Genomic DNA, 15364 nt, shown 5'->3' on the forward strand with positions numbered 1-15364 from the left:
GCCGATGACATTGTTCTATTCAGCAAACGACTTACAACAAATGATTGAGGACCTTAACAGAGAGAGTAAGAGTGGGGTTGAAGATTAATATGCAGAAGACAAAGATAATGATGAATAACCGGGCAAGGGAACAAGAGTTCAGGATCGCCAGTCAGCCTCTAGAGTCTGTCAAGGAGTACGTTTACCTAGGTCAATCACAAGGAACCCTGATCACGAGAAGGAAATTCATAGAAGAATAAAAATGGGTTGGATCGCATACGGCAGACATTGTCAGCTCCTGATTGGAAGCTTACCATTATCATTGAAAAGGTAGGTGTACAATCGGTGCATTTTACTGGTGATGACATATGGGGCAGAGAATCCAAGACTGACGAGAAGCTTGAGAACAAGTTAAGGACCATGCAAAGAGCGATGGAACGAAGAATGCTAGGCATAACATTAAGAGATAGAAAGAGAGCGGTTTGGATCAGAGCAAACGGCTATAGCCGATATTCTAACTGACATTACGAGAAAAAAAAATGGTGCTGGGCAGGTCATGTAATGCGTGAATTGGATAACCGTTGAACCACTAGGGTTACAGAATGGGTACTAAGAGAAGGGAACTGCAGTAGAACACGGTAGAAGACTAGGCAGTGCAATGAAATTAGGAAATTTGCGCGTGCTAGTTGGAATCGGTTGGCGCAGGACAGGGGCGAGTGGAGATCGCAGGGAGAGGCCTTCGTCCTGCAGAGGACAAAAATAGGCCGATGATGATGATAAGCACGATGTGTCTTCACAGTCGGCACTTCCATGCTGATAGAGCAAACGCAGAAAACGGAAAGACAGACAGTATACTAACCTAAGCCAGCACCGCCTCTATTTTTTCTGTGCCTGTTAGGTAGCATGCATTTTAATTGGTGTCCCGTCGTCGCTCTGTTGCTCCGATTGACTGCATGGTGACACTACGCTATTACCCTCTCCCCGCGGTGCACTGCAGCCGTTGCTAACCTATGCATTGTTTTTATTTATTTTTACTATTATTGTTGTATCTCATTTTTTTTAGTCTTCTGTGTTCACGAGTCCTCAATATTACTGCATGAGAGCATAGTGCAAAAAGAAGTGTTCAAAAATCTGTCGCATTACCTTGGAGCATCTGAAGTGCTCTGCTGATGATGAGAGCCCGAGTTAAGAATAAACTGAATTCACAGAAAGAAGTGAGAAAGCAAAAGAAAAATTTAATAATATTGTGACAAGAGACTTATGTGAAACAAACATGTATGAACCACTAAAGCTCAACAAACATGGACGTGGATCAGTCCAGTGTGGAAGATGGCGTACAAGCAACAAGTGCACTATTGTTTAACCATCAAAGCTTTAAGTACTAGCGAGACAGTGGTTTGTTTTCATAAAGCCTGGCTACTCCTTTCTTGTCAGTGAAGTGAACAGCATAGTATGTGAAAAGTGGCTTCACGAATTTCTTACATACATGTCTGCACCTTTGGCTTTTGCCACAACGGTCACAATACAGAACTGGCAAGGCAACAATAATGTCAACACTGTGCATTAAACACGTTTGCAAGGGCTTATGCACGGATGCGCGGTCTAAAAGCATCGTGTCCACAAACCTCTTCAGGGCATGCAGAACTCGCACCAGTTCTTGAGTGAGGTAGCACAGACTTCCTCTGCCCTGGTACGCGATCAAACCATTCGTCGCACTAGAACTGGCCCCTTGTGCTTTTGCGACCAGTCACACGCAGTGCTCGCACTCAACTTTCTCACTCACAAAGCGGGATATGTATCCCACAACAAGGAAAATCGCTGCGATGTCTGGCATTGGAAGAAATGGTTTTGAAGAGATGCACAGTTCACGTGGTGTCTGCTGCGCTAGTTTCACTGACAAGCTGTCTGTCTCGCTGCTCTAATAATGTTGCGTGAGGAAAAGAATGAGCTTGAAGTTTGTACGTTACTGGTGTACGAAGCAGTAACTATTCCCATCTTCAGCATCTTCTCAACTCCAGAAACAGTGCTTCTGACATCCAGCATGTCACTGCACCCAGCACTGCGCCGAAGGGTCCAAAGAGCGATTCTATGGGGTCGCTCGAAAATTTATGTGTCAGTACAAACCTGAATCTTTCCTCTAATTGAAACCTAACGCACTGAATGTTAGACACAATTGTGAATACCAGAGAGTGGCAAGCTTCTTTCGCCAGGAAGTTCTCCGGTTCGCTTGCCAATTTCAAGTCTTCAACGTATTCTAAGAAAAAAAGCTCCAGCCAGTGAAGTCTCGAGTCCTCCGGATCAGAGAACTTCTTGGAGTCCGGGTGATTTTGGTGAATATGTTGTTGGCAATTGCTGACATCCATAAGGACAAACCGTTTGCATGTGTTCTTCATGAACTCCATAGTTAGTCCTACGCCGGCAAACTTTACATCAAAAATGTGCCCTGCATGATTCTTCATGAAGGTCAAAGCCGCTGTCATGGCAGGTGAAAACAACTGGACAGCAGGCCTCACTCCCATTTTTTCAATATCTTTAGAAAGAGGTTTTCTCGTGAGAAAATGGACTGGCTTTAGAATCGAGCCCTGTTGCATCTTGTAGAGGTCCTTTATGTAAGTTGAAGAAATTTCACCATTTTTTCCGAATTCTTTTGCCAGAAACTGTGATCGGATGTTTTTTATAATGTCACTCTGATCGAATGCCAGGAACAAACTTCGGCTTGGATTGGTGGGATGAGATACTCGGGTTTGCAGTTGCCCACGCAAGAATATTTCCATTGCTGCGACATTTATTTTATGGTTGTCAGTCACAATCCGAACGATTTTAAATCCCAGTTCTTCGGTCTTTCTGATGACATGCTTTGTGGCTTCTGCAAGTAGCTCACCAGTGCAGGCCCTTGTCAAGAAGTATTCTACCGAGATTCTGAACCTCGCATGCAAGCCGCAGAGCAAAAAGCACAAGTGCGAATTCGCCAGTTCCTTCCTTTCAGACGCCAACATTGTCCAGAGCTCTGTTTGATCTGCATTTCACCTATGACGAGGCTGTACATTCTGGCTTGTTCCATCCCGAGGCATTGCATCTCGGTGCTCAGCCTTTTTTTTCACAAGATCACTGAAACCTACTTCACCTGCAGTACTTCCTAGGTACTTCTGAACTGTCATTCTGCATGGGAGTGCGAGGAGCTCTGTCCTCAGGTATTCACATGACTTCATGGAAAGGTTGCGCAAAATTATGCACTGCTGCATAGTGCTTTCGGACCATATTGGTTTTTTTTGCCTTGTAGTTCAGCACCTGATCCATAATTAATCTGGCTTTCGTACTGCCCTGAGTCTGCGGCAACTTGAAGAAATTGGTTGACATTGCACTTCCTTTAGGCATTGTAGCTCCTTTTTGTAAGCGTCAACGGTTGCCTGGGGCCTCTCATTCCGTGCCTTCCAGGTCCTTTCTTTTTCGCGCCACTTCTTTTGTTCTAGGAAGGCTGATGCGGAGCTTCTCCATTCAGCTTGAGTGCGAACTGATCTCAAGGCACGGGCGTGCCTGCCCCGTCTACTGACTGCACATTGGTTGGAAAATGAAGTTCATGCATTTCCCGCTTGTTGATGCCAAAGGAGCAGTATCAGGGTCATAGCTGCAGAGTGCAGGTGTACTTTCTGATGTGACCTGATCACTGGGCCATGTGGGCACGGGCACTTGAGCAGGCGCATTCATGTAAACTTTGAGTGTGTCTGACAACGATGCAATGCATGAATGCACTTCCTCAGCAGGTGCAGGCAGGCTAGCCGGCGTGGCAGTAGAGGAATCGCGCTTTCTTTTCTGTGTAACGCTAGAACTCCTCACCTTAGGCTGCTCCTTCTTCATGTAGGACAGATAGTGAGGAAAAACACTGGGCACTGCACCTTGCTTGAGCAATGCGCCTCTTCATGTCCTGGCGAAAGTCACTTTCCAAAAAATGAAGGCTGCATACGGCCGAATAATTTGAATTCGAACTCGGCTCCCAGTTCTTTCTTGCGTTAACTTGCAGCCATCGATTATATTATTTATTTATTTATTTATTTATTTATTTATACATACTGCAGTCTCAATGAAGCTATTGCAAGAGTGGGATGAACAACAAACATACAAACATTTATAAACAAGCTTGCATGAATTGTTTCAGCGGTAGTGAACGGATGTTGCCACGTAATGAATTCCAGACTTCAATTATTGATGGAAAAAAAACTGTGTTTAAAAGAATCAGTGCAGGCAAAAAAAGGTTGAGATATTTAGAGCATGTTGACTCCTCGTACATGAGGGTTTGGAAAAAGTCAAATAGTTATCTAGAGAGGAGAGGCAAGGAGAACTGATTAACGTGCAGAAGAATTTTAGGCATTCATGTTTGCGACGCTCTGCAAGAGGAGTGAGACTGAGTAGGGGAAGAGAGTTAGACGGCGAAAATTCCTTGTCATATCTCGTACAAATAAAAAGCACTGCCTTTTTTTGCACTGATTCTAGTTTTTTGACGCCACAGTGTTTGTGTGGATTCCATACAATGCAGCCATATTCGAGGATGGGGTGAATGAGGGTTTTATAGGAAAGAAGTTTAGTTTCTTGAGGAGCAAGAAGCAGCATACAATGTAAGTAACCTAGTCTTTTAAGGGCCTTGTTACAGGTGACATCAATGTGTTTTGACCATGACAAATCGTGTGTTAGTACGATACCTAAGTATTTGAATTCGAAGACCCTAGTTTTCATAGCTCTTTGTCCACTGGTATGTCATGAAAGGACACTCCAGGGTCTTTCTTTTGCTGGCTCAACATACAAAAATGTACACAACAGCAGCACATACTGACATGTAAAACACCACAGGAACATCACCGTTGCGGCAAACAGATGAACCTTCGTCTACCGCTGCCTGAAACCTACAGGTTAAAAGTGTCGTCTACAAGTTGGCGGAGGTGGGAATTGTGGCCCCAGTAAGACTCATAATAACAACTTATTTTAACATTTCTTCATTTTGTGCAGAGATTACTTCTTTTATTGTCATTGCGAAAACACCCAATAACCTTTGTAGTTCTTGCTCACATACGACATAAGCACGGCGCAAAATGTCCACAAACCGCCAGCACGCGGGTAGCGCGGAGAACGCCATCTGCAAGCAGGCAATACAGTGGAGCCGCCAAGCAGCATCTCGGGACAAAATCGAGAGAGTAACAGGAGAGGGTACGGCAGATGCCACGGCACTCACGCAGCAGGCACAGAAAAAAATAAAGGAGGCACTGCCTAAGCATACGTACTATAGCACATGGAGGAAGCTATGGCAACAAGGCTCAAAGTGCATGCGAGGCGGCCACTTTTAAATGCCGATGGCGATATGGTAACACAGATTTAGGGTCGTACTTGATTCTAACGCGCACGCTATTTTTGGACCCGTTTTATCAGGAAAAAAGTTCACATTAGATTCGAGTAAATATGGTACTTACGGCCTAGATGAGACAACAGTGAAGGTTATCAGTTTAAGAAACTTTGCATACTATGCAAACAGTATTACCCACCTCTGGGTCTCTATATCTTTATATATAACTTGCCATCAGCCAACACCATATAACAAAAGGCACTTTTGTAGCAACATACAACAAGAACAAACCACTGTCTTCTGTTGCTTATAAGGGTAGAAGAACAAGGTACTATAGTTCTATCAGGGATGCTTATCTTGAACAGAGTTCCACATGCAACAATTCAACTGTCTGCAAATGCCAAATGAAATTTTGCAAGCAGCTTACGTATTAAAAGGCTCCCTGTGAGGGTACAGGACTTGCTTTGGGACATATTCTGGAGGGTGAACATATTCAAATGTGGGCACCCGCATCTCTGCAAATAGATCATACTTACATACCATTGCAATAGTCAATTAGGAACGCATGCAAAGCAAAAGCATCTTTAGAGCTCACATATAAAACCAGAAGTGGCAATGCCTGCTGTGATGACACATCAATATGAAGACCTTTAAAGAGACACTAAAGAGCCATGTGAAGACTGGTGGTTTACATATCTGGTATACATAATAGGTCATTCCTAGTATTAACGCAAGATTAGCCAGAAGAGACGCAAAAATGAAAGACGAGCTCAGAGAGTTGCTGTGCACAACAGCTCTCTGGCATTTTTCACATTTTCCCAGCATTTGCTCAAAGCTTCAGAGTGGTTTATAAGTAGACAGGGACTAAATTGTATTCAGTAATAAGCAAATTCCTCAAACTAACTAACCACCACTTTCAGGAGCTGCTTTTGCACACAAAAAATTCTGCTAATGTACTAAAACGCCATGAGGCCATGAAGTTACAGTGGTATCATAGGTGTGGCGATTTGGTTGATGAACTCAGAAACACAATGTAGGAATTCAATACTTCTGCTAATCATTAGCCTTTATTTATCAAAGAAATGTAAATAAGGTTATCAAAAAAATTTTGGAGATCCCATGCATGATGGGCATCGAAAGCAAAGCTCTGGTGATCTGGCAAGACAAAATGGCACATCATGATGGAAGATGTGCAGCTGATTTTGGCAACAACACGTCCCATAACTGTTTGCAGCAATGGTGGTTATCGACCTTGCGGAGCAAGGAAAAGCTTTATTTACCATTAGAATGCATTGAAACACATCCACACTCCACTGCACCATTACAGATCGCAACATCTGCACCTTGGGATGTCACAAAGAACGCTTGACTAAATGTGGCCTCCTAACGTTGGCCGGTTTTGTCCTGCTGGCACTGTAAAGTTAAGGCTCGGCATATCTCAATTCAAATTAATTACGATGTGATTGCATAGCTTTCTTTTACAATGTTTTTTTATTTTAATTTTTTCACTTTTATCAGTCAACTGTTGCTATGGGGCTGACGAGTGTCATTTTCAACACACTGTGGCGTGACCTGGTGGCAGACAATGCAGTAGGCTGGGTAGTACAGAAAAGATGCCGTCCCACAGAGCAACGCATGTCTCAGTCCTTTCGTGCATTGCTTTAGTTCTGTGCATAGTTCTCACACTCGAAAAGTGTTTGAAACATAGTTACGACAGTGTGCTCTACCAGCTGTAACACAGGTTATGGAAAGCAGGCACTCTTTGTCTGACAAACCTTCCTAAAAACGGAGGGACCCATTGATTACACCAAGAAGAGCGCAGTACCCAAGTGTTGTCACCGCCATTATTGTTGCATGGTGAATTGTCATGACAGTCATGGGCCTGACACACTGGAGTTTTGAACACATCGTGCTGCAACTTGGTGCCGAGAGACAAAGTTGGCTGGGTAGTACAAATCGCAGCTTTTCACTTCAGTTATGCTCTCACCAAGCTGTGCAGCCGGTCTCACTTGCTTTGTGTGTTCAGACTTCATTTCTGATTTATTTTTATTCTCAGCTACCGAAAAAGGCACCTGCATTAGCTGAGAATAGCCTGTGGATTATCTCATCGCCCAGTTCTTCACTTCACCATGCAAAAAGCTCAAGCAAGAAAATTGTGCAGTCTCTAAAGCTGGTGTTCTCTCTTTTTCTTATTAGAAAGCTGCCACACAGAGGAATTTACAGGACTTAAGAAACTTCTGAAGGTAAAGCGACTTACGCAATTAAGTGAAAATTTATAGACAATGTAAACTGCTTCAGCATAGGTTGCTGAGAGGACAAGCAAAATAAGATGGATCAACTGATGTGGCACAGTCAGTTACAGCATGAAGTTAGGGAACTGTACATAAAAAGTTATGTTTAAGCATCCGTTATCACATGATAAGTTGCTGTACACAAAAGGATGACAGCAAACGAAACTATTGCTGCGACATCAATTTAGCTCTGCAAGCAAGATTACTGCACACTACGTGCAGTAATTTGTTTACAGAGAAGTTACAGAGACACTCAGTCGTGATATTTACCAATGTCTGGAAATGTACTTTTGCAGCACAAGCATGTATGTGACCTGCAGTCTTAGCAGCAACATGAACCAAAACTGGTGAAGCTCAGTCGCAGTGCTAATACCAGCAGCTTATTTTTTCTTAAATTAGGTTGGTTAGTTACTTCGTAGTTCAGGGGCCACAGTTATGAGTTGATGCGAATTAAGCAAACAGACATATATTGTAGCAGTGTGCTGCTGCAGCTTAACATAGCGTGACTTGGGCTGTACATACTCAAAAGTGCAGCTGTGCAACGGAACTGCGTGTGCGACTTCTTGTGTGTAGTGCATGCATTGTCACAGCGCTTTGCTTTCTTGGCGACAGAAGCCGTGCTGCAAAGCCTCCTATGCATAAAATTATCCAAAATTCCAGCCACAGCGCAGCTCAGACTAGTAGACATACCACAGTGCCTTGCATTCACCAGCAAGACTTCACATTTTGTACTACCCAAAACAGATAAGTGCGACATGGAGAGCTGTATTAACAGGTGCTTCCGCAGTACCGCTTGGGCAGCCCATCATGCCCATATAAACAGACCTATGTGCCAAGCGTCTCAAGTGCTGGATTGAAGCTGGTAAGTGTGCTATTTGGCCTTTCTAGATGTGATCAATAGCCTAATGGGTAGAGCACCGGGCTGCTTGCACTGAGGGAACCAGGTCTGAAACCAATCACCAGACATGTACTTTAGTTTCTTTTTTGAGCAACTACTTGGTGAAGAAACGAAGCCAAACGCCACACCTAGGGAAAAAGGCAGAGAAAGCTTCTGTGGGAGGTGGCTGGAAGACGTAGCCGCCATACCCACGGTTTATTTAGGCCGGCCAGTCATGGTGCCATAGGATGTCGGGAGTGGCCGCGACCTTTAATATACTCTATCAGTATCTGTTTATTGACTAACTGTCTTTAGTGTCTATTAAATTTAAAGATGTAGATAAAAAAATTATTCTTTTTTTTTCAATAGGTACTAAACTGAAACGTAAAAAAGCCCAAATTCAGACTAGATGGTAAAAACTCTTATGCAGTAACAGTGGCTAGACACTTCTAAATTTGGTCACTCTTCCACACTTGTTTGTTGATACTGCACATGCTAGGCACCACTCTAATTCATCCAGAAAGGCAGAGAAAATCACTCGCTATTAGACATCCTGCACTAAATTTGGAATTCTTAACGCTTCCCCTACCGCGCCCATTGGGCATCGTTAGCGCATTAATGATGGTTTGAAATGCCGCTTTCGAGACCTTCCACGCAGCTCACAGACACACTGCACATGTTTCGGCATGCCAAACTGTAGTGCTTGCACTTAAATTTTTGTAGTGGAATATCTGTTTAACAACAAATTTTGATTTTTTTTTACATAGTGCCAATTAGAAGACAATACCTTTTGTTATATCTCATAATTTTGTTACATAATTTTCTTATGAGATACAAGCATGCCTTCACAAACTTTGTTCAATTTTATCCCACAAACTTGATTATGGCAATTTATATTTTTTATGACATACATCTCGTTAACTTTTATGTGTGAAAAGTGCACTCATTTTGCTTTTTGTTTATGTATTACACTAGATATTGAGTACAGTGGTTTCTCAGGAAAAAAATCTGGCGTAGCCTACAAGAAACAACTGCTTTCCCCATGGTAGGGAAAGAGTTAAATGAAGCAGCAAAATATTTTTTTTCTGTGTTTGAGCATCCTTGTGCAACACGCAACACATTCTTTTGCTTCACAATATAAGTTGGTTTTCAGGTGCAGATTTCTGGTGCATTGCACAGCACCTTGCACGGTTAACTTGTTGCACGATGATCACATTCGTCACTGATACCTTAACATTCACAATCATGTTTTGTGAAATGGCTTTTCAACACAAAAGCTTTTCACTCTTCAGGCAATATCAAGATACCAGCAAGTAATGTCTTTCTCACCAGGCACCTACACTTCATGACAATCTGCAGGTTTTCTATGTACATCTGCTAAATGCTTTTGCCTTTAAAACGTGTACATCTCTCAGGCTGTGTTGCATGTGTCGAGCTATAGTTGCCATTAGCAGATGCCATTAATCACACAGCAGCACAAATAATATATACACCTGTGAAGGCCACTGGAAAAGTGGTTCAAATCTCGCTGTCTCCATAGGTCCATGGCAATTTTTTAAAATTTGGTTTTAACTCCAATATTAGCAATAGATGCCAGGTTCCTGGCAAAATCTGAGACAAAAAACTGAGATATTGACATGTGTACTTCTTTATCTTTATTGGGCGACCACTTCTCACCACCTAACAAATGTTATCACACAGCGCAGGACGCGCCTGCATGTAAAAGAAGTTTCTGGAATGTTATCGATGGTTCCATCTGCTGTCTGTGACTGAACCTTGTATAATCTGATCACATGTGTTCGAGACGCGAATAATGTAGGACTTTGTGGAAGGCATGCGGGTCCCAGCGATTACTCTGGAACATTCGACAACGGATGTATAAAAGCCGACGCGCTTGACCCGCAGATAAGATTTTTGATGATCGCCGACTATGTTCGCCGCTATCGTGCTGTAAGTGTAGCCTGTCTTTGTGGGCACAGGTTCGCCCAATAAAAGCTAGTTTTGTCTTTCACAGTATTGCTGCTGTGTTCTTTAACGTCACTACCACGTGACATCTGGTGGAGGTGCGGGGTAGGCGAGTGCTGCGTACCTTCCACAAAGTTCTACATTATTCGCGTCGCGAACACATGCAATCAGGTTATGCAAGGTTCGGTCACAGACAGCAGATGGAACCATCGATAACATTCCAGAAACTTCTTTTACATGCAGGCGCGTCCTGCGCTGTGCGATAACATTTGTTAGGTGGTGAGAAGTGGTCGCCCAATAAAGATAAAGAAGTACACGTGTCAATATTATGGGCAAAACAAGCTCTAGGCTCAATAAAAAGAAAATGTTCTACTTTTAAGATGATAAAGGTGCATAATAAACACCCACAGTTCAAGTTCATGTACTTTCAGCAGAGGAGGGTCAAAACAACATAATGGCAACAGAAGGAAAACACCTAGGAACACAAAAGAAAGCATAGCATGTCCAGAATTAGTCAGCAATGGGTCACATACCAAGACAGCATTCTACTAGTAACAATGTTTGTGTTGCCCGAATTCCCCTGTAAACCTGCGCATTAATGCATTCCAACGAGCTTACCAATGTGCAAAATAAAATAAAATGTTAGCAACTGCATAGCAATTTCGAACTATCTTGTTACCATAAAAAAAAAAAACTGCCGGAAGCATTCACAAGTTTGCAAAGGCGCTGCTGCAAACATTTTGGATTAATTCCAGGAAAGGTTCCAGGCTGACATACAGCAGCACCCAAATATCTACACTTACTCAAAGTTTTGTGGAAAAAATCCACCAGACTATCTTCCCAAGTGCATTGAAAGAATGCTAGTCCAGCAGGCGTCAACACGCTTTCAAACTCCTTGTAGAAGTCATACGTTTTAAATGTCCTTTCCTTCAGACTTGTACTGTGGAAGAGCAATACAGAGAAAAACTAAGTACACAAATATAGTTTCTCAATGCATTACAAAGACATTTACAATACCAGTCTTTGAACATATTTAGAGCAAATATGTGAAATGGTGATACATGAAGAGAATATTTATACAGGGCCCTCACAAGACTTGGCCATTTCGAAACAAGCAAGAATGGTGTGTTGATTACACACCAACTATTTTGTCTGCAAAATACTACATCTATGTATGCCACAAAAACAGCTGAAAATGCAAATAGAACTCTGAACACCCTTATTCTCAGAGCTGCCAGTCTAATAGTACAACCTACTTCTATCGTGATGTGCTTCAACACCGCACACATCCGCATGTGACAGTGCACCCTTTACAGGAGAATGAGAATGCAATGAATTATGAGAAACGGTGTCTCTGAAAGCAATGCACACAGCCATTATTCATCTAATGTGCACCGAGTTGCTGGCAGTACTAAAATGTAAACATACACAGAATGCAGAAAACACAATTAAGAGGAAAGTTTAGCTCGGGTACTCCTATCTAAATACATGTAAAAGCAGAATTCATTTTTGTCCGCAACCCATGCCCCAAATTTAACAAAAGTTTGTTGCATTTAAAAGAAAAGCTTAAAATCTAGTGACTTTTGGATCCGAATTTTTTATTTGGGTCGCCAATTTTTTATTAAAAAAAGGCAAAAATATAAAATTTTCTGAAAACAAAACTATCACTCTGTAACGCAGCAACAAAAAATTATATGACAATTGTGTGATTTGCATCTAATGGTACATCTAAAGCAGACAGAATTGACATGTTACATATGAACCTAAAAAATTTAGTAATATGAAAATACAGCTTTTGCAGAACCCTTGTACACAACGTAACAAATTCATGTAAGATATAAATTGACATGTTGACTTTGTCCACTTTCGATGGTCTAATGGATGCCATTTACAGAACCGCGATATCTGTTCTTGATGCAGAGCTATTAATTTATAAACTTTGTGCTTCTATTGTTTTTGAACTTCCGAATTTTTGAAAATTATTTTCGCAAAATTCAGGCCCTCAATTGAAATTCCACTTCTGACAGTCACTAGAATTGAACTTTCTCTCTCAAATGCAACAAATTTAATTAAAATCGGTCCAGGGGTTATCTCAGAAAAGTGCTTTTGTGTTTTACATGTATTTGAATAGGCTGTGTCAGAGTTAGGCCTGAGCGAAAGCTTCCTCTCAATGCCAATTCTTGCTTGTGACTGTTTGACAACTAGACAGTTCAGTAGGCGGTTCTTATTTTTGACAGTGTGCGAAATTGGGCTGGCTGGTACACCTTATTGACAAGCATATTTAACAGCGTGACACAGGACACAGAAAGAACCACAAAGACAGTTGTAATGGCAGCAGTCTTGCAATTCTGATGTGTCTTCAGATGATTATTTGAATGCTACTAATAGCAGTAAGGCTACAGACATGTCGGATCAAAAGAGCTCATTTCAAACAATGGAGATCCCAAAGCAAGCCCAGACTGTCATCAGCTTTCCAATGGGGAGTTTACTTTTACATCTGCTGACAACCAACCGATTTCTTGTGCAGATCTCATAAAGACGTAGGCAATATTATATCTCTTATTTTCAATGTCTCTACAACATATGGTAGAGGTTTGCCACTGCCAACAGTGCAGAGTGTGATTTTTTTGCGATTTCCCACTATGCATAAAACATTTTTTTTTGTAACTCGCATCACTAATGAGTTAGAACACTGAAACTTTCATGCACTGTCGATAATAAAAGCAGAAACGGTGTTTATTTAAGAATAGTGCTATTATTTTTTTCTGTTATCAGCAGAACATTGTGAAACATTTCCCATATTGTTCAGTAAAATGTTTTTCAAGATTGCATACTATGCCCTAATGTGCATTCTTAAAATTTTTATCCTTGCAAAGTGCATTTCTTTAGCCTTATACGGATATGCAGGGTGTTTTACGTAACTTGTGCCATGGATTTAAATAAATTGATTAGCCGCAGCTCAATGAAATTAATGGCATATGGTTTGGCGTCATGTGGTGCTCTTTAAAGTATTTCTTATATTCTGCTTAATTAGTTGGTTAACTAAGATGACATGTTTTAATATCCACTTTAGAGCCAAATGATTTTCATTGTGTAGAGGGGGTTCAGAAATGACCGATCCAATTTCTTTATGGCAACATACATGCTGTGTGGCAATATTTTTCGGCGTTTAAAGAAAGCGCATGAAATACGAAATAAAACCATGCGACTGCGCTCAGGCGCTATCGTATTCAAGTGCTCTCAACTATTCATTGAGCCTTTCACTTATCAAAGACGACGACGCTTCCTTTCCGTGTGCCACAGCCAAAGATGCTGACGCACTGTGAAGCCGATGCCTAGAGTTCCGGCCGCTCACTTTGCCATGGTCCGAATGCACAGTTCCTTTGCACAAGCCGCAATTGCGAGTGCTGCAATACAATAGCGCATGAACACAGTCATGTGGCTTTATTTAATATTTCACGGTAAACGCCAAAAAACATCACCACACAGCATGTGCGTTGCCACAAAAAATTGAATCGGCCCAAAGTGTATATTAAAGATTTTACGTACTTCATCTTAGTTATTTAACTAATTAAGCAGAATATAAAAAAATACTCTAAGGCGCACCAGATGACGGCAAACCATATTTGGTTGGTTTCACTCAGTTGTGGCAAACCACATTTTTAAAATCCTTGGCACAAACATGAAACACCCACGTGAAACACCCAGTATAGCGTGTTACTGTGATTATGCTGGTGTAATTAATAAAAAATATCGTTATCAAATTCTTCAAAGAAAGGGAAATTTTTTTATGGTAAGGAAAAGCCGATAGACAGCAGAAGGAGCAACACCGAAATTATGACAACTGGCTTAACTATCACAAACACACATACTAAATATAAATGAAAGGACAGTTTTTGGAGTCAGTTGGGTGGCAACCTCTGAAGAAGCAGTTGGTTTTCTACTGGTAGAACCAGACATTCACCATCAGAATGCGGCAATTCCTTCAAATCAGACAGTGGAAAGGACCATTATACTTTGATTTATCATCAAAGGCAGGTACTATATCAAGACTACTGCAGAAAGGTTTAAGGGTTTACTACAGGGAAACAAAGTGGGAGATTATGCTTGCATAACTACAAATAGCTCAAAGGTAGGAAAAACAAAGATAATTTAGTCACAACTAAATATGGCAGCCCCTCACCTATTTGTGGGTAATTTCCATTTAGAGTAGTCAATCAACCTTTCTTGTTTGTACAGGACAAATACAAACCGATGATAGCCAGCGCCTCGAGGAAGAAAAGGCTGCAGGTAGTCGCATACCACTTCACCAGCCGTAATGTGGTTTCCATTGATGTTGCCACTGGAGAATAAAATTTAATAAGAATAATAATAAAGCAGAGGTATTGCAAAAAGCCACAAATGATGTACACATTGGTTACCAAACTTGTGTAACCAATACACTGCATGACCACAGGCAAAGCAGCAGCATTTTTATTAGCGCAATGCTTTACTTGTGCTCTAGCAGCTGCCATTCTCTGCAGCTTTGGATGGACAAGGCCACATAATGCAACATGAATACATTGCACCTTGATTTTACATTCCAATCACTCCACAAATGAAGCATCCTGCTCAGTAAAAAGAAAGGTTAGAGGTTACAGGACATAGAAGAGAAAACTTGCTTCTGTCAGTCAATGAACAATTGTTAACTAGGAAGAAGCAACACTATGCCACAGGTGAAACTTGTCACATTTAGGCTTGGCCATTAAAGGAATTTGACAGCACACAGATTCTGTAACTATTGACTCGCCAAAATGGTTCACGCAGGTCTTGATTAGGGAAAAAAAAGGATATTGAGGGCATGATTATAGAAGCTCCGTGAAGGCAAGCATGATTCTACAAGCGTCTCAAACGAGTGGCCTTTTTTATTACTAGGGGTGTGCA

The 15364-nt window shown here is 41.6% G+C and overlaps 1 protein-coding gene across 2 annotated transcripts in view; it reads right to left on the bottom strand.

Annotated features, from left to right (window-relative positions):
• mRpL38 (mitochondrial ribosomal protein L38) overlaps nt 1-15364 on the bottom strand; it is a 57419-nt gene that overhangs the window by 11462 nt on the left and 30593 nt on the right. For both annotated transcript variants that reach the window (XR_012824473.1, XM_075674858.1), the window contains exons 5-7: nt 14625-14783; nt 11245-11381; nt 5736-5823 (exon numbers count right to left, since the gene is read on the bottom strand). Coding sequence is in view for 1 of the 2 variants with exons in the window: in XM_075674858.1 (XP_075530973.1) it covers nt 5736-5823; nt 11245-11381; nt 14625-14783 (384 nt within the window). In the remaining variant the exon portion in view is untranslated. The remainder of the gene's footprint in view (nt 1-5735; nt 5824-11244; nt 11382-14624; nt 14784-15364) is intronic.

Source organism: Dermacentor variabilis, chromosome 1, assembly GCF_050947875.1.
Source record: "Dermacentor variabilis isolate Ectoservices chromosome 1, ASM5094787v1, whole genome shotgun sequence".
NCBI classification, from domain to species: domain Eukaryota; kingdom Metazoa; phylum Arthropoda; class Arachnida; order Ixodida; family Ixodidae; genus Dermacentor; species Dermacentor variabilis.